The sequence below is a fragment of the Microchirus variegatus genome (assembly GCF_963457635.1).
Source record: "Microchirus variegatus genome assembly, chromosome: 14".
In the NCBI taxonomy this organism is placed as follows: Eukaryota; Metazoa; Chordata; class Actinopteri; order Pleuronectiformes; family Soleidae; genus Microchirus; species Microchirus variegatus.
In genome coordinates, this window is record NC_139815.1 from 26,468,960 (window position 1) to 26,494,896 (window position 25,937).

At 42.3% G+C, this 25,937-nt stretch overlaps 1 protein-coding gene across 1 annotated transcript; it reads right to left on the minus strand.

The window, feature by feature from the left end:
- Positions 1 to 4,657: 4,657 nt before the first annotated feature.
- On the minus strand, positions 4,658 to 13,888 carry gatm (glycine amidinotransferase (L-arginine:glycine amidinotransferase)). The gene is made up of 9 exons (XM_083900666.1): positions 13,743 to 13,888; positions 12,820 to 13,026; positions 11,675 to 11,870; positions 9,698 to 9,888; positions 8,965 to 9,102; positions 8,601 to 8,765; positions 7,584 to 7,647; positions 7,369 to 7,485; positions 4,658 to 6,358 (listed from the first exon to the last, which is right to left on the minus strand). Exons 1-9 carry the CDS (start codon positions 13,809 to 13,811, stop codon positions 6,246 to 6,248), a joined length of 1,260 nt encoding a protein of 419 aa, XP_083756792.1. The 5' UTR covers positions 13,812 to 13,888; the 3' UTR covers positions 4,658 to 6,245.
- Between the last annotated feature and the right edge of the window lie 12,049 nt (positions 13,889 to 25,937).

The window sequence follows — 25,937 nt, forward strand, 5'->3', positions numbered from 1 at the left end:
GACCCCTGACCCTGTGAACACCTGTACTTTAACCTCAGCGCTGCACGTTTACCACCTTAAAGACACTCTGATAACATAAGAGCTGTTGACTTAGGAAAGGTCTTCACTGACAACTGCCCTTTATGTTTAAAACTAGTGGAATTCCCCTTTAATGTGTGTCCAATGGGGCCATGGTGTGTGTGTGTGTGTGTGTGTGTGTGTGTGTGTGTGTGTGTGTGTGTGTGTGTGTGTGTGTGTGTGTGTGTGTGTGTGTGTGTGTGTCTGTGTGTGTCTGTGTGTGTGTGTGTGTGTGTGTGTGTGTGTGTGTGTGTGTGTGTGTGTGTGTGTGTCTGTGTGTGTCTGTGTGTGTGTGTGTGTGTGTGTTCTTGTACTTGCGACACACTGAGGACCATTGAGGGTTTTTAACCAACAAAGTGAGGTCATTTTTACAGAGTGAGGACATTTTGGCCGGTCCTCGCTTTGTATTCAGTAAAAATCACTTCCTTAGGTTGCTATAACATGCTATACTCAATTTGTAAAAAAAAAAAAAAATTTATTTTTATTTTCAAATTTTGGAAGACATAGTATAGTATGACTTTTTAGTCAAATTTTAGACCAACATTTTTTTTAAAAAAAATTTTCCAATTTTTTTCTTTCAAATGTTTTTTAAATATTATTTTCAAAAAAAATAGTTCAAATTTTTTTTTCAAATTTTTTTTCAAATTTTGGAAGACAGTATAGTATGACTTTTTTGTCAAATTTTAGACCAACATTTTTTTTCAATTTTTTTTTTCCAAATTTTTCTTTCAAATGTTTTTTAAATCTTTTTTTTTTTTTAAAGTTCAAATTTTTTTTTCAATTTTTTTCACATTTTGGAAGACATAGTATAGTATGACTTTTTTGGCAAATTTTAGACCAACATTTTTTTTTTTTTAAATTTCCAAATTTTTCTTTCAAATGTTTTTTAAAATATTTTTTTCAAAAAAAAAGTTCACATTTTTTTTTTTTCAAATTTTGGAAGACAGTATAGTATGACTTTTTTTTGTCAAATTTTGGACCAAAAATTAAAAAAAAAAGAAAAAAACATCGAAAAAAATTTCCAGCCCATTTTGCTCTGGGGCTCCACCTGCAGACATCTTATGGTACTGCAACCACTAGTTTACCTCGTCATATCACAGAAAACTAATTGATGGGGTTGTTCTATGACGATGTTATTAGTGTCCACTCGCCTTCAGCTACAGTAACCAGAGGACGACGACTCTGACCTGGATTCACAGAATTCTAACAAATCATTTGACTCTTAAGTTGCTTTGTTCCGGGCAAAGTGTTGTTGGAAACCACATCACGAGCAACTGCATGATTTATTGCTTTCATGAAACAAGAACGATACAAGGAAAATCAAGTGTTGAACAAATATATCAGAAGAAGACTTGTGATTTATGCTTTCATCTTTATTACACTAGGATTATTAATTATCCCGTAGCGACAATCGTCATTTTGCTCTTCTCTCATTTGTGTGTGTGTTTCACTTACAGTTGTCATCATTATGTTACAGAACTGCCATATTGTCTATCATATGTACATATAAACTTCAGATGTCGGAAAAACTACATTAAAATCATGACACCCTGCATACCTGATACATTCTAGACACTGTGACTTTTGTATTTACTCCCACCAGGGGGCGCCAAACGACTCCCTCTCCCTCTCTTTACCTCAACTTTCAACTCCATTTCAATTTCAAAGGGCTTTTCTGATGTAGGAAACAAGATAAGGCATATGCAAAAAAACAAAACAATATATATATATGTGTGTGTGTGTGTGTGTGTGTATATACGGAGGATAATAAAACAATATATAAAAAATTGATGTCAAAATAAAAGTGCTGCTGTTTTAAAGAGAGAATATATACTCTATAATGTACTTTACTTTTTATCATTTATTATTTACTTTACCCTTACCTAACCTTAACTGGCAATTCGACTACACGCACACGCAAACACACACAAACACACACACAGTTAAATCACACAATAACACACACACAAATCAGCCAGGCTTTTATTTGCAAAACACAAAAAACACAAAAAACTTGTATTTTTGAATAATTCCCCCCCCGGTGCATGTGTGTCATGTTTGGTCTGCACACGCTGTGCTCACAGTTATCTCTTCTCCACTCATGACCTCAGTCCAACGAGACGCCGTCCTTCAAGCTCACAGAAGCCGAGTCAAAGGACACCGTGTACGACACAAGGAGAAGGAATGAGCATGAAAAAACGAACTCAAGATCCTTTTCTGCTCGGGGTCAACAGCACGTGGGGGGGGGGGCCTGCATGAATGTGGCTTTTCATAGTCCTCGTAGTCATAAATAGTTTAAATTAACTCCAGTATATCAAACATTAATCCCACTTCCTGTCATCCAAACAAGAAAACAAGAAAGAAAAGAAAGAAAGAAGACATTTGAGGAACACTTTAGTGACATGTGAAGAGTCAGCTGTGCACAATGTGCTCACAGAGGATTTCCAACGGTGCACGTCTGAAGACGCCTTTTTGGACTAAAGAGCACAAACCTTTTCACATGAGAGTTTCCTGCCGTGGACAAGGTTTCCCATTCAAGCCCAGTTTATTCAATAATGTGCTTATATAGTTAGTGAGTGCAGTCAGTTACATTTCAAACAGTAACGTGATCTCAAACCACCTCTCAGTGTGGTTCCTGTGACACGGCACTTCAGGACAGAAGTGGAGACTTTGACTCTTCCCTTATCTGTGTCTACAGTGATTAACACGTTTATTAGACCACCTGTCATCAAGACACCAGAAAGCTTTCAAAAAGTGAACATTTTTTTGTTATTTATTTGGCAAATAACAAACTGAATAATCGTTTTTTTGTTTTTTTTTTAACCCAAACTTAAAACCGACTCACTGGTCTTCTTCTCTGAGGAGTCAGATATTAATTAAAGCATTAAAACAACATTTTCTGAATGCAAGTAAATAACTAATGTGGCACATGATGTTTTTGGATGAAGAATATTTCAGGCTGTAGTTCACTATCAGGATGAGAAAGTGTCGATCACCAGGATTTCCGTAACTTTTGGTCAATTTAATGCCCCATAGTCCACATGTCAATCAAATAATGCATTAAAGTCTATTAATACTACTCTATTAATCCCCAGGAGTAAATTCTCCATCAGAATTAAAATAAGGTGCCCATGCTATGTAATAAAATACCACCCCTTAAATTCATAACAAATTGGACAACTGAGTAATAAACAGAATTTTATGAATATAATGTAAGCACAGAAAAAAAAAACATTTATAGTAAAAAAACTGTTTAAAATATGATTTTTCCTATCAAACACACAGAGTATCAAAACAATTGATGTATTAGTGTGGTATTATGTTTATTTGACCAGTAGATGGCAGCAGATGACCAGGCATATTTGTGGAGACACTTTAAAGGTACTTCCATTTATTTTGATAAAAGATAAACTGACGTACAGATACTACATTCTAATTCTGGTTCATTAAATAAAAGATGTTTTAGAATATAAAGACGCACCAGTAATCATTTTCTAATGGTTTATGTGAGAACTGAAGTGTAAACACTACTTAAAGGGCCAACTTCATCCAAAATAATATATACAGTTTTTAACTAATTTCCATCGATAAATGTGTTATTCGATCATCAGACAGAGGATGTTGGGATTGGAATCCATCCATCCATCCATTATCTACTGCTTTATCCTCCACAGGAGGGTGTTTTTTTTTTTTTAAATAAAATTGACAAAAAGTGGACGTCAGTCACTTCCTACAAAGAAAACAAAAGCCCTACACTGCCCTATACGCCCTATTTACTGTGTTTCATTCAAGTTAAATCTCTTTAATAAAAAGATAAGATTACTTTAAAATAGCTGACACTAATTCTTCCACCTGTCACAAACTAACCATTCACACAGATTTGATTTACTCCTGAGCAACAGTCACCATGAAGACGTGACCTTCACCTTAAACACAGGTAACGCAAACATATGGAGCAACATAATCTGCCAGCGACACATACGAGTTAATGTTTACAAGCTGAAGCTTTGACAGGAAATCTGTCCACGACATCAGAGGAATCCGCCCATTTACAAGGGACTTTATATTACTCTACTACATTTCTTTGTCAGTTATTCTTTTTTTAATCATCATTATTTTAGATTACTATCCATTTGCTCACGTTCAAAAATACAAGCACCAAATGCACAATCCAGACTAAACTTTTTATACGTGGTACCACCAGAGGAATCTTGCGTACCACCGGTGGTACCACGTACCACAGTTTGATAACCATGGCTGTAGAGCATTTTCCAGAGCATATATGTACAAAAATATTCAAAAGGAAAAAAAATTAAAGGATAAAAGCTAGAGTTACATACCAGCAAACATTTACATGTACAAATACAACAAATACTGTAAAAATACAAAATACGCTCGTTTTTAACTAAGAGTTAAATAGTGTTAATGTAATGTAAATAACGCATCTCTTTACTGTACAAGATAACTATAACACTAGGTACTAGTACTTTTACACGCTATATATATATACTGCACATTAACATCTATTTATTTACTCCATTTTTGATATCATATATGCAACAATCACAAAACTGACACGACTCTTTTGTTCCTTTTATCTTTTAATTACATTTAATAATGTTGCATGATACAAAACATCACTCTCGTTCCTCTGCTGAGCCACAACTCGAACTCATTGTTTCTCAAACATGAAGATCAAGGCAGCGTTCAGGAGGGACAGTAAACAAGCAACTGCACACGCAGCAAAGGAATCAACACAAACTAACAAACATTCTTTAAGTCTCCATTCTTTTAAGACATTTTTCTTCTCTATTTTTGCTTTGCACACAAAAACAGCCAAGTAGTTCAGTGATGATGACATGGAGCATATAACTGGCCCAGGTTTGCAGCAGCAGAAGAACACACAGCAGAGGCAGAAGGTACAGTATACGACATCTGATATGGACCGCGCACTTTTTTAAGTAAATATATAATATATATATAAAAACACCAATTGTTGGGAAAATCCAATAAAGTATGAAAATATATAAATAGAACTTTGTCTGTTCGATCGATTAAAAACTTTACAAAATAATATACCAACACTAAGAAATTAATATTGATTAATGAGGTACGTAACAACTTTTATACATTCCTTTATATAAAAAAAAAAAAAAAAAAGAAACCTGAAACCTAGCGGTTTAAAAAGATATAATTATGACATTTGACACTCCTGTGCCCTAGTTTGATGACACTCACATACCAAATTGTACCTTGTCCTCAAAGTTATGACGTTTGCGTTGTGTTAAAAGTCGCCATAAAAAGAAAAAAAACACCTTCAGCTTCACAATAGCCAGGCCAGAAATGCAGTTTATATTGAGATTATGGACTGAAGTAAATGTAAAAATTTAAAAATGTAAATGTCTGAACAAAGCTGTTTGCAAAGACACTGGGATGTACAGCCATGTCACATGAAAAACAATCCGTGCACGTTAGTTTAAAACAATGTTTCCCACTCAATCCCACTCTGACCTGCGTCTTCTACAAGTTTCCTCTGCTCCAACACGCCTCATTCAAATAGTCAGATCATCAACAAGCTTCATTTGAATCAGGTGTGTTGGAGCAGGGGAAACTTGTAAAACACGGAGGGCAGAGTGTGTCCCAAGGATCAGGACTGAGGAACATTAAGACCCAATCAGGCGCCACCTGTCTGTCGTTGTAAGTTTGCCGCACATGCTTGACAAAAACACTGTCCTTTAAATGGCAGCAGGTGACACCAAAACACACAAATGTACATACTTTTTTTACTTTTACTTTACAGGATTACGAAATTTGGAAAACAGCACGTTGTTGTATCACAAGATAATTCATGTCTCACTAAGATCACGACACATTTTAAATGAGGCGTTAAGTCAATTCTGTAACTTATGTTTGAATTTAGAGGACGACAAAATCACAGGACATTATGAGTGTTATTGACAGCTACTATCGTCCAGTTCATTTAAAGCCAGGTTACATGAATGAATTTAGTGTTCCACACGGACCAAACCATAAGACTACGTCCATTTTAATATACAGTCTGTTTACAAACGGACTGACAATAAAATCGACAGTGGTTTTTTTTTTTTATGCTTTTTTTTTTTAAACGAAATCTGAACAAAGGCTTTAATCTTTAAAGCTCAATAAAAACTGCCTATTTCTGGCAAAGGCTAATGGAAGTAGGACTCCAGGGTACCACGGCGGCGGACATCGGATGTCCAGCAGTGGAAGCCACCACCCAGTGAGTTGGCAAAGCGAATGCCCACCTTTATGGTCTCAATACCTGCAAAAAAACAAACATTAATACATTATTACAGACATTGGAGCCATGTTACATTGTTTTACATAACTATTGTGATAACTAAATATCGTGATAATATTGCAAACTAAAAAATATCGTGATAATATTGCAATCTAAATATCCTGATAACATCGCTAGCTAAATATCTTGATAATATCGCAGCTAAGATATCGTGATAATATCGCAACCTACAAATCTTGATATCACAACCTACAAATCGTGATATCATAACCTAAATATCATGATAATATCGCAGCCTAGATATCATGATAATATCGCAACCTAAAAATTGTGATAATATCACAACCTAAAAATTGTGATAATATCACAACCTAAAAATTGTGATAATATCGCAACCTAAAAATCATGATAATATCGCAGCCTAGATATTGTGATAATATCGCAGCCTAGATATTGTGATAATATCGCAACCTAAATATCATGATAATACCACAACCTAAAAATCGTGATAATATCACAACCTAAATATTGTGATAATATCGCAGCCTAGATATTGTGATAATATCACAACCTAAATATCTTGAAAATATCGCAACTATCTTGATATCGCAACCTAAAAATCGTGATAATATCACAACCTAAATATTGTGATAATATCGCAGCCTAGATATTGTGATAATATCGCAGCCTAGATATTGTGATAATATCACAGCCTAGATATTGTGATAATACCACAACCTAAATATCATGATAATACCACAACCTAAAAATCGTGATAATATCACAACCTAAATATTGTGATAATATCACAGCCTAGATATTGTGATAATATCACAACCTAAAAATCGTGATAATATCACAACCTAAATATTGTGATAATATCGCAGCCTAGATATGATAATATCGCAACCTAAAAATCGTGATAATATCACAGCCTAATATTGTGATAATATCGCAGCCTAGATATCGTAACATTGTGTCTCTGGCAAAAAAAAAAGCAGGAATAACCTTGGACTGAAACCGAAACTCACCGAGATTCTCAAACATTTTCTGAATGGTTGTTTCTTTCTCTTCGACCATGACTCGCTTCTCGTCCAACATCAGGACGTTCATTGACAGCCATTTTGAGGACATCCACAGTGGATGGTCTGCACAGACAAACAGAGAATGTACACATTTTGAGAAACGTTGCAGAAAATGCAACGGAGGGAAACTACGTGTGTGTGTGTGTGTCGTCGTTACTCACCATCAGGCATCAGAGGTGTGGGAGGTTTCACTACAGTCCAGCCGGCCTTCTTGAACATTTCAATCTGAGGTTAAGAAAAAGAGAGAGGAGTGATGAACATGTGTTTATAAAAGCAAGATAATGTGAATTGTGGATAATGGCCCGTGCTTTGGCTCCGGAAATTCTTTTTAAAGCTCACATAGAGTGGTCCTGTTGCACATATATGTTAGTTATGGAGGTCTACTTACATACATTAACTTGTTTTTATGGTCAAAAACCTCCTAGTTGCTGTTAACGAGCCGATAGAAATCTCTCTTTTCTGACGCTGTTTTTCTGCTGCGAGATTTCAGAGTGAACTTTCACCCCCAGGAGACAGAGTCTTGTGATTGGCCAGTACTATGCAGCACATCCGTTCTCAGAAGCGCAGCGCCCCCCTCTGGAACGGTGGATGCACTGCTCCTCATTATCAAAACATTGTTTTAACAGTGTTTAAAAATAGCTTCTTCACGACTCCCCGCCTCAGTCCCTTTGACGACCTTTGACCCAGAGTCAGACCCAGAGTCAGAAGACACTGTCGCTCGTGAAACACCTCCACAACGGACGTTATTCTTCTTCTGCGGTTCAATGTACGCAACCGGATGTGCCCGGACTAGTGCCCGGAGCAGGACGATCTGCTCTTCAGGAGAACCGCTGTTTACGTAACTATTACGGGATTTTCAGTGATCTCGTTGAGCCCCGAGATTACAATAAAACACAACATTCTCAGCAATAGTTGAACTGTTTGTTTCGAACCGTCAGGGCTTCATAAACAAGGTAATATAGATACACACCAAAAAAACAGCGTTAATAGAAACTTCCGGTCTAGTTCCGCTTTAAAATGTATTAACAAATTTGAAGCAAGTTTTCAAAGATTCTGTAAAAGAAAATGAACTTTTATCTGTGTTTCCATCAACTGAGTTATATGAGATAAAGATTGATTGATCGTAATACATTTTCTGGACATTTGCAGAGGAAAAGCTAAGGCTTTAGGGTCAGTACCTGGTGACACGGGCGATCAGGGTTTGACAGCACCAGTCCTGGCCCGATGATGTTAAATGTGGCGTCGATGTGCATGGGGTTAGGATCCTTGAATGAGATGATGTGGATCTTGTAGTCTGGGCCCAGATGGCGACGCATCCATTCAATTCCCATATAATTAGTAACCTGGGAGAGAAAAAAACAAAACCCCTTAAAGGCGACATTCTGATGCAAACACTTGAATCTGTCTCTCTATCGACTATAAGTAAACGGTAGATTCACAATTTTGCGCTTTATCTAATCTGTGGTTCTGCACCTTTGCCTTTTGCTCTGCTCATGTCAGCAGCGGCCTGTTGTGTAAGAACAAAACATCTGGAGAGTTTACCTGACTCCTCTGGACAAAAATGTCCTTCCCGGCTCGGATGAAATCGGCGGCGTCGAAGCACGGCTCGTGCTCCGTGGTTACAAACTTCCCCTGAGCGGCCAGCTTGTGTCTGTCCTCCACCGTGCGAATGGGGTAATCCTGGACGACACCAAAACAATCATCATTAACACCACAAATGTTTCAACCGTTTGTCGATGAAGATCCTGTAAGACGGTGACTCTTCTTCAATCATGTCAAATTCAGCAACTTTCTCTGCTCATGACAGACATAAAGGCTTTAGTGGGGACCAAAGTCCATGAACGTCTTATTTAACGTCGTGTTTAAACACAACTATAAATGTATATAAACGCGTGTCAGTATCACACTTCCGGTTCAACAAAACAAAAAGCCATGTTCACCTGCTTTGGTTCCCAAGAGGAGCTCTGTCACCACAATCACACACATGCACAGACATTATGCAGTTTAGTGAGGACCAAAGCAGGTGAACGTTGCTGTTTTCTTTATGTAAACGCTCTGTTCATCAACTCAATCGTCACAATTTTGGTCACAGTTTTAATGACACAAACACAGAGCTGGTTTCAGCACAGTCCTGCTCTCCGTTGCCCTCTTTTTCCTATCAGTGGTACTGCAGCCTCACAGGAGGAAACCTGCTCTTTCTTTTGCCATGTGTTTAGTCATGGAGGGAACCAGGACCAGGACCAGGACCAGGACCGGGTTCTCGACAGGGCCTCACCTGATCATACAGCTCATCAGCCATGGTTGGTTTGGGAGCTGTGGTCCATTTAGCACCTTTTCTGAAGTACTCCTTGATCAAGGGTCTGTACGCTCTGTACTCAAAGAAGCGGGACCTCCAGGCCATGGGAGCCTCGATGATTTCATTCCCCACGACTAAGAGGATGTCTCTGGGCATGGCGGCATACAGACCTGCAAAATATTCAACAACACACCTTGTCAGTGATTCCCAGATAAGTGTGGTTTGCGGCCCCCTGGTGGGTCATGACAGGAATTACAAACCAATTCAACGTGTGGTTATGCAGATGGTCTCCAGCAGGAGTCTCAAACTCCAACACTGAACATTATTTTTTATAATAATATTCATGATACTAACACATTAGTTCATATTTATCACATTCAAACATAAATGAAATTAAATGTAATTATACATAAGATTTAATAACAATTATCTTCATGTCATTTTTGATTAAATGTTTTGATTTTTGTTATTTACAGATTAATTTTTTTATCAAAAATGTGTTTTAAGTGTAGTGAACTACACTTAAAACAAGCACTTTTACTTTGAAATGGTGTGTAAAATCATCCTTAATATTTTTTAACTGCAACATCATGATATCATTTTAATTTCTCCAGACCAGCCTAGAAGTTCAGCTCATTTTTAAGTTTGCAGCCTCTGCAGGTCTTTTGTACTGTGTTGTGATGTCATGGATCTTTGACATGTTTTTATGACCCTTAAAAGCATGTGATGCAATACATATTTCCATGTGAGTGGGTCATAAACGCTGTTATCTTATCTGGTCCTATTAAAGGATGAGGATAATTGATGCATTAACAAGGGAAAAGTACGAAAGCCAGCTGAGGTGAATCATATCTTTCTGATCTCTGAGAAGTAACCGCTTACTTTTAATTGTGTATTTTCAACACTTGCATTCACAGAGAGGTTGGAAGAAAACATTGTTTACACCTTGGAATTGTACTTTAAGGTTTTGTGTATAACATATAGAAGAGTAGATTTGATTTGCATTAATTGAATAAACTAACCCTAAGCATTTTTCCACCTGACCCTGTTACAATGTGATAACCTGCTTTGAAATAAAGATATTTTAGTGTTAACTGCCTAAGAATGAGCTCCTTTAAAGCTCACATAGAGTGGTCCTGTTGCACATATATGTTAGTTATGGAGGTCTACTTACATACATTAACTTGTTTTTATACTCAAAAACCTCCTAGTTGCTGTAAACGAGCCGATAGAAATCCTCTTTTCTGACAGTGTTTTTCTGCTGCGAGATTTCAGAGTGAACTTTCACCCCCAGAAGACAGAGTCTTGTGATTGGCCAGTACTATCCAGCACATCCGCTCTCAGAAGCGCAGCGCCCCCCTCTGGAACGGTGGATGCACTGCTCCTCATTATCATTGTTAAAACATTGTTTTAACAGTGTTTAAAAATAGCTTCTTCACGACTCCCCGCCTCAGTCCATTTGACGACCTTTGACCCAGAGTCAGACCCAGAATCAGAAGACACTGTTGCTCGTGAAACACCTCCACAACGGACGTTATTCTTCTTCTGTGGTTCAATGTACGCAACCGGATGTGCCCGGACTAGTGCCCGGAGCAGGAGGATCTGCTGTTCAGGAGAACCGATGTTTACGTAACTATTACGGGATTTTCAGTGATCTCGCAGAGCCCCGAGATAACAATAAAACACAACGTTCTCAGCAGTGGCTGAACTGTTTGTTTAGAACCTTCAGGGCTTCATAAACAAGGTAATGACGCAGATACACACTAAAAAACAGTGTTAATAGGAACTTCCGGTCTAGTTCCGCTTTAAGCTTGTTTGTACTTTCCATACAACCACATGTGTACATTAAACAAGGCTCTTACTTTAGAGTGGTCACCATCTTGCTCTTGGATCAGAAACTTTGTCATGCTTCGATCCACATTGTATATACTTTGACGTTGGGTCACATCTATTTACCTGAAGATGTAAAGTCTGGAGTTTTGTACTCCTGGGACCAGTCGATGGGCTCTGGCCTCCTCACATTGACGCCCTCGTGGCGCAGGATATTGCACATTTCTTCAATCTCAGCAACAGCTTTTTTCAAGTGGTCCTCAGGAAAAGCTTGGCCCCCATACTTCTGGAAGAAGCCCCAGTTCTTCTCATATGTGTTGGCCTGTTGAGGGGTTTGCGAGATGACAACATGAGTATAATCTATCGCTAATCCCACTGGCAAACATTCCACAGTAGATTGCCTGGTTATGGAACTTCAGTTACTTTGTGGTGTAAACCCAAACTTTGGACAAAGAAGTTGTGATCAGAAAAGGAAGGTGAAAAGGAAGACTTGACAAGTGTGAGTTGTCAGGCTGCAACCAACAATTCATTCATAATCTATTAATCTTGTTGTTTGTTGATTATGATGTTATTTGGAACAAAAGAAATCAGAAAATATTCCCCTTTAAAGAAGCTGAAAACCTATTAAGCAAATTATCAGAAAAACACTTGATTATCAAAATAGTTCACAATTAATTAATTTAGTAACTGATTCTACAGAAGAGTATTAAGGCGACATGTGAAAAAGTCTGAGGTTAAAGTGAGAATTCTAAGAAGAAAGGTCAAATTATGCGAAAAAAAAAGGTCAGAATTCTAAGAAAAAAGTATAAATTCTGAGAAAAAAGTCAGAATTCTGGAAAAAAAGTCAGAATTCTGAGGAAAAACTGTCAGAATTGTAAGAAAACACTTGATTACAAAAATAGTTCACGATTAATTCATTTAGTAACTGATTAATAATTGATTCTACAGAAGATTATTAGGGCAACGTGAAAAAGTCTGAGGTTAAAGCGAGAATTCTAAGAAGAAAAGTCAAATTCTGAGAAAAAAAAGGTCAGAATTCTAAGAAAAACGTCAAAATTCTGGGGGGAAAAAAGTCAGAATTCTGAGATTAAAGTCAGAATACTGAGGAAAAAAGTCAGAATTTTAAGAAAAAAAAGTCAATTCAGAGTTTAAAGTGACTCTAATGTCAAGACGAGTACACAGAATAAATAAAACAAATGCAATAAAAACTGGCATCGAAAATCAACGCCCAGTCAGTGATCTGCATGTTTTCATCTCATATCATGGCTTACTTTCACTTCCACAGTGAAGGGAGGCACCCGGGCGTTTTCAACACGACCCACGATCACTTCCTCCAGAGGGTCCCATTCATTGAAGCAGCAGACGGGACAGTCCTCCTGCTGAACAGAACCAGTAACATGTTCCTCTTCAACTGCAGCTGCAGCACTTGAGGTGCTCTGAGACACTCTCTGCACCCATCCAGTCACTGCTCGGCCGAGCTGAGGAGAGCAGAGAAAACAAGACTTTTTGTTCACATTTACAGGAAACACAGTAGCTGTTTATTATTATTATTATTATTATTATTTATAATGTGCCAAAAAGTGAAATCAAAAGTGATAGCCCTGGCTCTATCAGTGCAGTAACCTCAGACAAGTGCTGTCAGCTTGGTCTGATGCCAAAGTACACGTGTTAAAAGTAAGGAGCAGCAGCAGCTTTTATCTCCACAGATAGGCTTTTCCCTTCTTTACAGTGTTGGCTCGCATGTGCTGAGTGAGCAGCTCCAGTGTCAATGAGTTTGGGAGCTGCGTCTGTGCCAAACAGCTGTTCACTGTCACTCAGTGGGGACCAATGGGTGGGGAAAAAAAAAAAGCCACTGTGCCATTAATAAAAATCTCTTCTCTTTTACATGTTTTAATCCACAACAAACTCACTTGAGTCATAATAAATTCGTTTTTTGTATTGTATTCCCCCCCAATATGGTCACTTACAATGCGTAAAAATGAATGAATACATGAATGGAATATCACTTTATTGCATTCTATTCTGTTAACCAATAAATAAAAGTGTAGCTCGAGGTGTTAAATCTTTTTTTTTTTTCTTTATTCCCATTGGTTGACATGTGCTTTTTTTTGGAATGTAAAGGCATTTTTTTTTTTTTTTTTTAAAGAGAAAAGAATGAAAAGACATGAAAAAGCACCACCAGAACGATACCAACCATGGCTCCGATCAGATGGGCAGCCTCGGCCCCCCTGCTACCTCCTCTCAGACACCTGACTCGCAGCATTTTCCGGTGGAATTTGTGAGTGTGTCGGTGAAATTCACGCGGCTGTGGCGGCTGCTGGCGCGGGATCCACTGGTCACTTTAGCTCGAGAACGAAGACGCCTCGGCGCGCGCCTCAGCCTTTATAGCCGCGGGTCCGTACGTGTCTCTGACACCATTGGTGGCCTCTTCTTCATGTTGTGCAGCAACGTGACTTGAGAAAAGGCAATTGGGGAAAAACCCAACCCCTCCTGACGCCAGCACATTCTTATCGACTGGGCTGCAGCTTTGCAAAGTTTCCGAGGAGAACTCCTTAAAAAAGAAAAGAAAAGAATGAAAGAAAGAAAAGGAAAATGTGACTGGAATCAGAATAAGTATGAAGTTAAAAAAAGAGCTGCTGTTAAATACTGTTGCACACAAGAGTGAAGATTATTACAATCTGGGTTTACACAAAAAACTCTCAAATGTCTTGTTTTTGTCCACAAACCAAACATGATTTTAACGATTTCTTTGTCAAATGGAGCATTAAAACAAAACAAAACAGAACATATTCATATTTAAGCAGCTGAACAATCAGACAGCTTGTTTTAATGATCGATTATACAAATACTTGATTCGTTTAATAATCATAAATAATAAGAACTACTGAGGAACAAGTTGCACACAAGAGTATGAACAATTACAATCTGGGTTTTCCACAAAAACCTCTATGATGTTCTCAAATGTCTTGTTATTGTCCACACACCAAAAAAAAGGATTCAGATTTAATGATTTATTTCAGAAAATATTCATAATTAAGCAGCAAACTTGTTTCAACGCTTAGAAATCATCAGTCAAACTGATTCATCGATTATCAAAATCGTTGATTCAATTGGTAATAACCTCTTCATGATGATGATGTTCTCAAATGTCTTGATTTTTGTACACAAATCAAACAAATGATTAAGTTTTAATGATTTCTTTGTCAAAATAGATGATGATTCCTTTAGTAACCATATGTTATATTATTATTATTATTATTATTATGACGAAGAAGGGGTTAAATACTGAGAGAAAAGTTGCACAAGCTGCATAAAGAAAGTCTGTTATTGTCATTTTCTCTATTTCCAGGAGTATTTGTATAAATACATATACAGCGAGATCGCTGTGCAGTCCAAAATCAACAGTGATTGAAGGTTGCTTTTATGTTTTCAGCTTTCAGAATTCTGACTTTTAACCTCAGACTTTTTTGTTAGAATCCTGACTTTAATATCAGTCTTTTTCATGTGTGGCCTTAAAACTCTTCTGTAGAATCACTTATTAATCAGTTACTGAATGAATTAATCGTGCATTATTTTGAAAATCAAGTGTTTCTACTAAAACTATAATTCATTTAAAACCTAGTTTCTTTGATTTTTCCAGCTTCTTAAAATGTCACAATTTCCTCAACAGGCACTTGCTTGATAATACTGCAGAGTAAAATGTGATCGATAAAGAATTAACATCTCAAATTCATTCGGTCGTAGCGTGACGTAATATTTTTGTTTGTTTTAGTCAGACAGAAATAGCTCACACGGTAAAAAAAAAGGGTGAAAAGAGCTTAATCAAAGCGATAGATTGTGTGTCTTGTTGAGCAGCGTCTGGACACATGCACAGGGTTTCACAACCCACAGACCTCAGTGACCCCTGGTATTACCTTGCCCTCTAAAAAAGTCTCTGGCTCAGGCCCAAGGTTCAAAGGATATGCTCTGAGGATGCCTTCAGCGCCGCCGTACGCGTCCTTTACAAGTCCAAGAGACTGTTGTGTCACTGCATTTATCAATAACGCTTCATTTAGAGAGGCTTAATGACGCAGCTCAGATAAAGAAAAGAGGTGAGGAAGTTAAAGCTGCAGTGCTGAGAGCAGGATCGTCCACCAACCACACAAATGATCCAGTTTGAATGATTTCTTTGTTTTATGGAGAAAAGAAACCAGAAAATATTCACCTTTAAGGAGCTGAAAATCCTTGATGATGGTCATCGTAAATAATAATCATAGTATTTGCCTGATTATGAAAGATATTACGATCATTTCACTACAGTTTGGCAAAAAGAAAGACATATGTATCGATGTCGGTTAAGATGAAGACATTTTAATATAATAGAAGAAAATCGATGTAACCTTTGATACGTTTATATACCAAAATATTGTTTATCTTTGCTTCTTTGGTTTTATTTTTTGTAGTTAAAGATGCACATTTGTGCTTAAAATCCAACATCTGTTAAAGTGGTTTACTAATGTGCAGCAAACCAGAGTTCAGTATCATCATAGTGGAAATGATGATGTTCCCAAATGTCTTGTTTTGTCCACACAAACCACATATTATCAGTTTTAATGATTTCTTTGTTCCATGGAGCAAAGAAACCAGAAAATATCCACATTTAAGGAGCTGAAAAAAAAACTTGTTTCAATCCTTTTAACCCATTTATTGATGATCAAAATAGCTGATGATTGATTGAGTCATCGTAAATAATAAGTAAGAAGTAAGTGATTTGTTTTATGTCAAGGCAGAGGCAACAGCGCTCTACACTCTTAGAAATAAGGGTTCCAAAAGTGTTCTTCTACAAGGGCTGAGGTTCTACTTGGATCCATTTGCTTCTGAAAAACTCTTTCCCAAAGAAAGGGTTTTTCAAGGGTTCTTGGTAACACTAATGGTTCCAGTAAGAACCATTTTGATCCAGAGAACCCTTTAAAACCCCTTTCCTGAATAAACTGTTCTTGGTGGAAACTTTATAAAAAGGTTCTATCTGGAGCCAAAAAGGGTTCTCCTACGAGGACAAGCCGAAGAACCTTATATGGTTCTACTTTGCACTTTTATTTCTAAGAATGTTGTAAAGTAGGACAACATTTTACCATCTCAAACTATTCTGACCATTCTCCTCTGACCTCTGTTTTTGGTCTCTTTCCTATATTCTCTCTCTTGCTGGACCTTCTCCTGACCAGACATGAAGCTCATGTGAGCTTTGTGACCTCTGACCTATTGCATCAAGCCCATTATCTGTCCAGCTGATAACGGTTATAGTGCGCATTTCCAAACAAAAGAAGTATATACAAACACATGATTGAGAGCTAACGTAGCTCTGCAGCTCTCCTCATGCAACACATATGGACCTTCACACACCTTTAGACCCATTTGATACCTTTATCTTCAACATGTCTGATTTAGAGTCTGGTGACTTGAGGATTGTCACGGCTCACCTCGGTCAGGTCTGTTGGTGTTTTTCATTTTGATCTGGATACAAAATTAACACAAGAGACCTCCAACTTTTGATCTAGTGGATCCAGATGTCTTTCTGGGTCTTTATATAGAACTTTATCTGCTTATAGCTATTACAATTTTACACCAGCATGACAAAATATATCCTGATCTGAACCATGATAAATTTAAATTGCCACCAAATGAATCTGTCTGTGGGAAACTGAACAACACTTCGTCAAGTCTGGAACATGTTTTATGATCAATCAAAACTATATTTTCAGGTTTTTCAGGAAACACAAAAACAGATTTTTGGAACACGCCGTGGTAGGAGAGAGGACTGGACCCCCCCTGGAGCTCCCTGGGGCATAAAAGTGACAAAGTGGGGCTCCATGGAACCGTAAGGGTTCCCGAGCTGGGAAGTGCCTGGCCCTGGTAGGAGAGAGGACTGGGACCCTGGAGAAGAGTGGAGCTCCAAGGAAGTAAGAGGGGGCATGGGGCACTTGTTTCCGATCAGGGGAGTGCCTGGCCTATAGGAGTCTTACTGGAACCCCTGGGGCTCCCTGGAACATGGTGCAGCCTCAGAGAGACTAAAGGGGGCACTTGTGTCCAAGCAGGAGAGTCTGGGGCCTCCTGGAGCTCCCTGGGGAATAAAAGTGACAAAAAGGGGCTCCATGGAACCGTAAGGGTTGCAGAGGACTTGTGTGGCCGAGTAGGCGAATGTCTGGCCTGGGTATGATAGAGGACCACATGGACACCCCTGGAGAAGAAACAGGTCCTTACAGAACTCCAGAGGAGATTAACTTTTCTATAAGGAACAGCTCCTCCCCTGGGACAGTTTGATTCTTTGATTATGGACCTTTTGCACGGTTGTTGCACTTTCTGTTTCACTGTTTTGCACCCACACTCTTTTTTTTTTTTACTGTTACATAATGTAGAATTCTAATATAATCTATTCTTGTTTAACTTCAATAAAAGTTTTCTAAAAGCAAAAAAAGAGAAGAGTGGAGCTCCATGGATGTAAGGGGGTGCATGGCAGACTTGTGCCCGGGCAGGGCAGGCCCTTACTGGGGTAGCTGAGTGGACTGAGCCCCCTGGAGCAGATTGGCAGACTTGTGGTGGAGTGACGAAAAGGAAAAACACATTTCAACCATTTGAGGTGTACGGTCACAAATGCATGTGTGATTATTATGGGACACATTCATTGCCATGGTGGTGCACAAGCTGTGTTTAAACACTGCACAACAGACATTATATAATAATGGTGAAATGATGTCATGAACACTATTATGTTCAAGTGAGATTTTCATGAAAGTAAAGAGGAAGTGATTTTTCTTCAGTTATACACATCATTTCTAGATGTTAGAGTACAATACAGTAATCACATCTTTCTCAGTTAGATCATGTAATGTAGGAAAATTTAAACCTTTGTAGAATTTTGTTCTTCTTGAACCCAAACGGTTGAAAATATTGAAATTATCTCTTCAAACGACTTAATATTAGAGAAACACTGACAATTAAGCTCAAGTAAATACACATTGATTTAACCGTGTTTTATGGACTTATATCTTTATTATCATCATCATTATTATTATTTTATTACCACACAAGAACACACTCTGCAGGAATGGTTTCTTCCCGTCTGCTGCTGCTGTTCTTATCAATAAGATTAGAGACTCACTCAGGCTCTGATTCCCCTACAAGACATTATATACTTTACATTAACACGCACACGTCGTATACAGTCACTGTGTTTGGTCCTTCACCAGTCATGTTAGGGGAGTTGGCAAATTCCTGTAATGATTAAGTGGCGTGGATCCGAAAGCAGACGGAGACGGAGGTGGCTATTTCAAAACAATATAAATTTATTAACAAACGTATAACATAAAACGACTTCCCAAAAGTGGGAAGCGATAGGGGATAGATGGAGGAATAGGAGGAAAATTGTCCTTGCAGCTACTGCGGGGGTGACTCGGCAGGTCGGCGGAAATCCAGAGTGGGAACAACTCACGAACGTGGCACAGGAGATCCCAGGAGAATAGGGAGACCGGAACAGCCAAGGAGTTGAAGACCAGCAGGAGACGTGACGACCTGGAGCGGAGACGAACGGGTAAGTAACTTTGTAAGGTAAGTACAACGAGAGAGCTAGCAGCATGTCTTTACCCATGTAAGTTTGAAAACGATCTGACACCGGTGAGGAGAAATGGCTCCGCCTTTAAGCCCCGCTGATTACACATCTGGTGCAGGTGAGGAGGAGCCGCGCAGGTGCAAACGATCACCGGTGTCTGGGAACTGGGTCAGCCACGCCCCCTGCAGAGTCAGAGGAGAGGGAACAGAGCAGCAGCCACAAAAACAACACTAATAATAAAATTGAGGAGAAGGTGCAGGTGGAATCGTAACAGTACCTCCCCCTCAAAGAGCGCCTCCTGGCGCTAGGCCAGGCTTATCCGGGTGGGTCCGATGGAAGTCCCTCAGCAAGTCTTTGTCCAGGATGAAATGGCGTGGGACCCAAGATCTCACCTCCGGGCCGTACCCCTTCCAGTCGACGAGGTACTGGTGACCCCGGCCCCTGCGTCGGCTGTCCAGGATACGCCTGGCTGTGTAGGCCTCCCCCCCGTCGATAAACCTGGGTGGAGGAGGAGGGTTGGAGGGTGGGACCAGGTCCGACTCCTCCACTGGTTTTAGGAGTGAGACGTGGAAGGTCGGGTGGACTCGTAAAGCTCTAGGAAGCTTCAGGCGGGCGGCGGACCTGTTGACCATCCGCTCGATGATGAACGGCCCAATGAAACGAGGTGCCAACTTCCGGGACTCGACCTGCAGGGGAAGGTCTTTAGAGGACAGCCATACCTTTTGTCCTGGGCGATAGTCTGGAGCCGGGATGCGGTGGCGATTGGCCTGCCTCTGGCTCTGGATGGAAGATCGTTGAAGGGATGACCGGACCTTTCTCCACACCGCGTGGCACCGGCGAAGGTAGCTCTGGACAGAAGGGACGGCGACCTCCTCCTCCTGGAAGTCGAAGAGGGGTGGTTGGTAGCCCAGGGTCGCCATGAATGGGGAGATGCCGGTAGATGCGGAGACCAGGGAATTGTGCGCGTATTCCACCCATGGAAGCATGGAACTCCAGGAGGCGGGGTGGCGGGCGGCGACACAACGGAGGGCACTCTCCATGCTTTGGTTGGCCCGCTCTGTTTGGCCGTTAGACTGGGGGTGATACCCGGACGTGAGGCTGGTGGACGCCCCCAACGCCGAGCAGAACGCCTTCCAGACCTGGGAAGTGAACTGAGGCCCTCTGTCTGAGACGATGTCCTGCGGGAAACCGTGGAGTCGGAAGACGTGTTCGACTAGAAGGTCCCCCGTCTCGATGGCAGTTGGGAGCTTGGTGAGCGGTATGTAGTGGACGGACTTCGAAAACCGGTCCACCACCGTCAGGACCGTGGTGTTTAGGCGAGACGGTGGTAGACCGGTAACGAAGTCTACCGCAATGTGGGACCAGGGACGACGTGGGATGGAGAGCGGCTGCAGGAGACCAGCTGGAGGGCGGTTCGAGGTCTTCCCTCGGGCACAGACGGGACAGGCTCGGACGAACTCGGCAGTGTCCTGAGGCATGGAGGACCACCAAAATCGCTGGCGGAGAAACCGGAGAGTGCGATTGAGGCCGGGATGACATGTGAGCTTAGAGCCATGTGCCCACTCTAACACCTCCGAGCGTGCCGCGCCCGGGACGAAGAGCCGATTGGGAGGACCGTCTCCTGGGTCTGGCTCCGCTCCTTGGGCCAGACGAACCCTCTCCTCCACCGGCCAGGCAGCAGCTCCCACGATGCAAGCTGGGGGAATGATCGGCTCGGGAGACAGAGAAGGTGGATCAGGTGAGAATAGTCGAGATAGTGCGTCCGGTTTAACGTTCCTTGACCCAGGTCGGAAGGTAAGAGTAAAAACAAATCTCCCCAGGAACAGGGCCCAACGTGCCTGCCTGGAGTTGAGACGTTTAGCGTCTCGTAAATAAGCTAAGTTTTTATGGTCTGTCCAAACGATAAAAGGAAAAGACGCACCTTCCAACCAATGTCGCCACTCTTGGAGTGCCAGCACGACCGCCAACAGCTCCCTGTTCCCCACGTCATAGTTCGCCTCGGCCGGGGAAAGGCGTCGGCTGAAGAAAGCGCATGGGTGCAGCTTTTGGTCGGCAGGCGAGCGTTGCGAGAGGACGGCCCCAACTCCAGTGTCGGAGGCGTCGACCTCGACAACAAACTGTAGGGAAGAGTCAGGGTGGGAGAGGATAGGTGCAGATGTGAACAGTACCTTGAGTCTCTGGAAGGAATTCTCGGCGTCATCGGACCAGCAGAATGGTTGCAGCGGAGAGGTGAGTCGAGTGAGGGGTCCAGCCACCTTGCTGTAGTCCCGGATGAATCGCCGGTAGAAGTTCGCGAATCCAAGGAATCGCTGCAGCTGCTTTCGGTTGGAGGGGGTCGGCCAGTCCCTCACCGCGCTGATCTTGGCAGGATCTGGAGACAGCTTACCCTGGTCGATAATGAAGCCAAGGAAAGGAACTGAGGAAGCGTGGAAGACGCACTTCTCTGCCTTGGCATACAGCTTGTTCTCCAGCAGTCTTTGCAGCACCATGCGGACATGCTGGACGTGTTCCTGCTCGGACTCCGAGAAGATGAGGATGTCATCCAAATACACGAACAGGAATTTGTCCAGCATGTCACGCAGAATGTCGTTGACTAGGTGCTGAAAGACTGCTGGAGCGTTCGTTAATCCAAAAGGCATGACGAGGTATTCAAAATGTCCCATTGGCGTGTTGAAGGCGGTCTTCCATTCATCGCCCTCTTTGACGCGAACCAGATGGTACGCGTTGCGAAGGTCAAGTTTGGAGAATACTTTAGCCTTGCACAGAGGGCTGAAGGCAGCGTCCATGAGCGGCAGCGCGTATTTGTTATGGACCGTGATCTCATTGAGACCACGATAGTCGATACAAGGGCGCAGAGTACCATCCTTCTTCTGAACAAAGAAAAACCCGGCTCCGACAGGGGATGAAGAGGGACGAATGAGACCAGCGGCCAGAGACTGGTTGACATATTCTTCCATGCATGAGCGTTCGGTCTGGGAGAGGTTATACAGCCGTCGGGAAGGTAATGTGGACCCCGGAAGCAGGTCAATGCCGCAGTCGTATGGTCGATGGGGAGGAAGAGAGAGAGCCAGGTCCTTGGAGAACACCTCCCCGAGGTCGTGGTACGCCGCCGGAATCGTGGAAAGATCTGGTGGCTTGGGAACCGGAACCGGAGTGGTCGAAGGAGCGGGCAGTGCTGAGCGGAGGCAGCGGGAGTGACATGGAACGCTCCAGCTGGAGAGTTGCCCAGACGACCAGTCGAACCGAGGATTGTGGAGCGCCAACCAGGGCAGACCCAGCACGATCGGGGAGGAAGACGACGGAATCAGGAACAATTGAAGTAGCTCGTGGTGGTTGCCGGACAGGACCAGGGCGATGGGTCTGGTGCGATGAGTGACTGTGGCCAGGATCTTGCCGTCGAGGTCGTGGATCTCCTTCGGAGTCTCGAGCGGGATCGTGGGGATCCCGGCCTGGAGGGCAGTGTCCAAGTCCAGGAAACAGTCGTCTGCGCCAGAATCGACCAGACAGGGGAGCGTGATCGACTTCTGGTCCCACCGGAGTTGACCTGGGAGGATCACACGTTTCTTTGTGGCCCGGGAAACGGCACCGCCTGCCAACACTCCTGCGTGTGTTGGAGGGCTTAGTCCTTTAGGGCGTACTGGACAGTTTGCCCGTTGATGGCCCAGTTCGCCGCAGTAGAGGCAGGCCCCGCTTCTCACCCTCACCGTCCGCTCCGCGGAGGTGAGTCGAGTACGCCCCAGCTGCATCGGTTCAGGTGAACCAGGAAAGGTAGAAAAAGGAGGCAGAGGAATGGGAACCGGATTGTGGGGACGTGAGTGGCTAGTGACGCGCCGGCTACTCGCCGTTCTCTCTCGATCCCTCTCCTGGATGCGATTATCGAGCATGATACACAAGGCAATGAGTGAATCTAAATCGTGGGCGTCGTTCCGTGTTGCTAGTTCATCGCGTATTTCTCTATTCAGATTTGTGACGAACATAGCGCGCAGCGCCGCGTCGTTCCACGAACTCTCCGCAGCGTGAATGCGGAACTGAATAGAAAAATCGGCCACCGACGAATTGCCCTGTTCAGTGTTGATTAATTTGGTGGAGATGTCGGACTCCTGAGGAGAGTGATCGAAAACCTTGCGCAACTGGCTGGTGAACGACGAGTAGCTAACTGAAGCGGGGGCTGCGTTGGATAGTGTGGCCGTTGCCCACTGAGCGGCTCGCCCCGACAATAAGTTCACCACGAAGGCAATTCTGGCGTTGTCATCGGGGTAGGTGCGTGGTTGTAAGCTAAACACTAGCGAGCATTGAAAAAGGAAGCTTGTGCATTTACCAATCTCCCCGGAGAATCGTTCGGGGATGGGAACGAAAGGTTCCCGTGGCGAACTAGCGGAAGTGGCTATGTTAGCGCTACTAGCCGCAACGATCCGCTCCGCGCTAGCGGAAACGGAAGTGGCGGAGGCTACGGGAGGGTTAGCCGACCTAGCAGCATTAGCCGAAAGTTCGCGGAGTGAAAAAGAGATTTCGGAAAGCATCTGACTATGGCGCCCGATGAATGCGCCCTGGGCGGAAATAGCCTGCTTTAACGCGTCAAAGTCCGCCGGGTCCATGTTGGTCAGATCGTTATGTAATGATTAAGTGGCGTGGATCCGAAAGCAGACGGAGACGGAGGTGGCTATTTCAAAACAATATAAATTTATTAACAAACGTATAACATAAAACGACTTCCCAAAAGTGGGAAGCGATAGGGGATAGATGGAGGAATAGGAGGAAAATTGTCCTTGCAGCTACTGCGGGGGTGACTCGGCAGGTCGGCGGAAATCCAGAGTGGGAACAACTCACGAACGTGGCACAGGAGATCCCAGGAGAATAGGGAGACCGGAACAGCCAAGGAGTTGAAGACCAGCAGGAGACGTGACGACCTGGAGCGGAGACGAACGGGTAAGTAACTTTGTAAGGTAAGTACAACGAGAGAGCTAGCAGCATGTCTTTACCCATGTAAGTTTGAAAACGATCTGACACCGGTGAGGAGAAATGGCTCCGCCTTTAAGCCCCGCTGATTACACATCTGGTGCAGGTGAGGAGGAGCCGCGCAGGTGCAAACGATCACCGGTGTCTGGGAACTGGGTCAGCCACGCCCCCTGCAGAGTCAGAGGAGAGGGAACAGAGCAGCAGCCACAAAAACAACACTAATAATAAAATTGAGGAGAAGGTGCAGGTGGAATCGTAACAATTCCTCAAGTATCTTGGACTCGGGGGCCAATTTTTTATGTCACAGAACAGTAACAGTGGTAACACTGATGATGGAGCGAGAGATAAAGTGACTCTGATTATTCTTCTTTAATTCATTGACATTTGTGTTGTTTACTTTCGACGCACTCTGGTCAAAATTCCTCACCTTTCGTCCTAAAGCCCAATTTATACTCCTGCGTAAAGTGCTCTGCGTAGGTTACGCAGAGTCCTCTGCGTCGACGCAGAACCTGTTATGGAGTCTCTGCGTCGTCTCCGGCTGCACGGAATATTTTTTAAGTGTCCGTCACTCCGTCAAGGGACAACGGAGACGGCAAGAGCTGCGATTGGTCCTCAGGACAGGCCGAGATAACGCTGCTCTGTGCCGGCTCACAGTGAGCACCGAGCGTCCACAGAGGCGGAGCTGATCACCGCCGACAACACCGCTGCCAAACTATAAATACGTCATATCTTAACACACACAGCACATGTTTAGACTCTAAATGGCCAATTTCTCGCCTCAAATTATCTTAAAACTGCGTTCCGGGACACAGAAAAGTGACAAACGGCCGCTGTTTCAACAACAACAGTCTTTCTCCCTCGGACGCCATTGCTCACTGTAGCCAAAAGCACAACAACCTTGCGCAGCGACCCCTACTGATCGGGCGGGAAATTGCAGCGCCTGTCCGTCACCACGACGCAGAAGTATAAAGGCTCGAGTGGTCTACGTGGTGACGCAGACGGATAACGCATTACGCAGTCGGAGAAGTATAATGTGGCCTTAAGAGGCTTCTTTAAAAAAAAACTAACAGATTTTTCAGTTAATACCCGTCTCGTGAGTGTAGTTGAATAATGCAGATCGTTCACCACCTCCACTCGTCAGGATTACCTCTCCCACAGCCAGGTATTTAAAGTATGCATGTGCATGTCCTGCCTCGCTTTGACTCTGGCAGTTTATTTTTTTTAAAAATCAGACAAAAATAGCAAACCATTGCTTGTGATTAAGTAGTGGGCCACGTTCAATCATTGGGAGGGCCAGAGGTGGCCCACGGGCCGCGGGTTTGCAATCTCTGGTTTCTTTCTTTTTTTAAAATGTTTTGTTTGTACATGAAATGATTTGTGTGTTATATTTTGAATGTGGTGTATTTCATGTTGATCTGAGGAAGAGCTAAAACAACACGGTCATAAATAAATAAATGACAATTTCTCCACCCAAATAAAAACTACCACTACTAAAAATCAAATTCATAATACATGAGTCAAAAATACATGTGTATCCTGTTTGTTTTCCTGCACTTACATTACATTGACTCCATCATCATACTCCTCCTATGTAAACCATACACTTTTACACATTTAACCCTTTCTATTGACTCCGCCCAACTCCAACTCAACTAAATCGTTATTTGCAACGTTCCCCCATTTTGCAGCAGTCAGGGGCCGCGCACATTTTTGAGGAACTGCTCGTGTTTTTTGTTCCACAGGATGATTCTGTACATTATTACGCTCGTGTTGGGAACTTTCCTCCTCATTCCCCTCACGGTCAAAACTTTTTGTCCCCATGTGTGGATGGATGTGCAGTACTGTGCCTTA

Bases quoted from the DNA above. Each gene is read 5' to 3' on its own strand.
- gatm (XM_083900666.1), bottom strand. From the start codon at position 13,811: ATGCTGCGAGTCAGGTGTCTGAGAGGAGGTAGCAGGGGGGCCGAGGCT. The intron at 13,027-13,742 runs GTTGGTATCGTT...TGCTCTCCTCAG, and splicing joins CCCATCTGATCGGAGCCATG to CTCGGCCGAGCAGTGACTGG. The intron at 8,766-8,964 runs GTAAACTCTCCA...TTTCTCTCCCAG, and splicing joins TTTTTGTCCAGAGGAGTCAG to GTTACTAATTATATGGGAAT.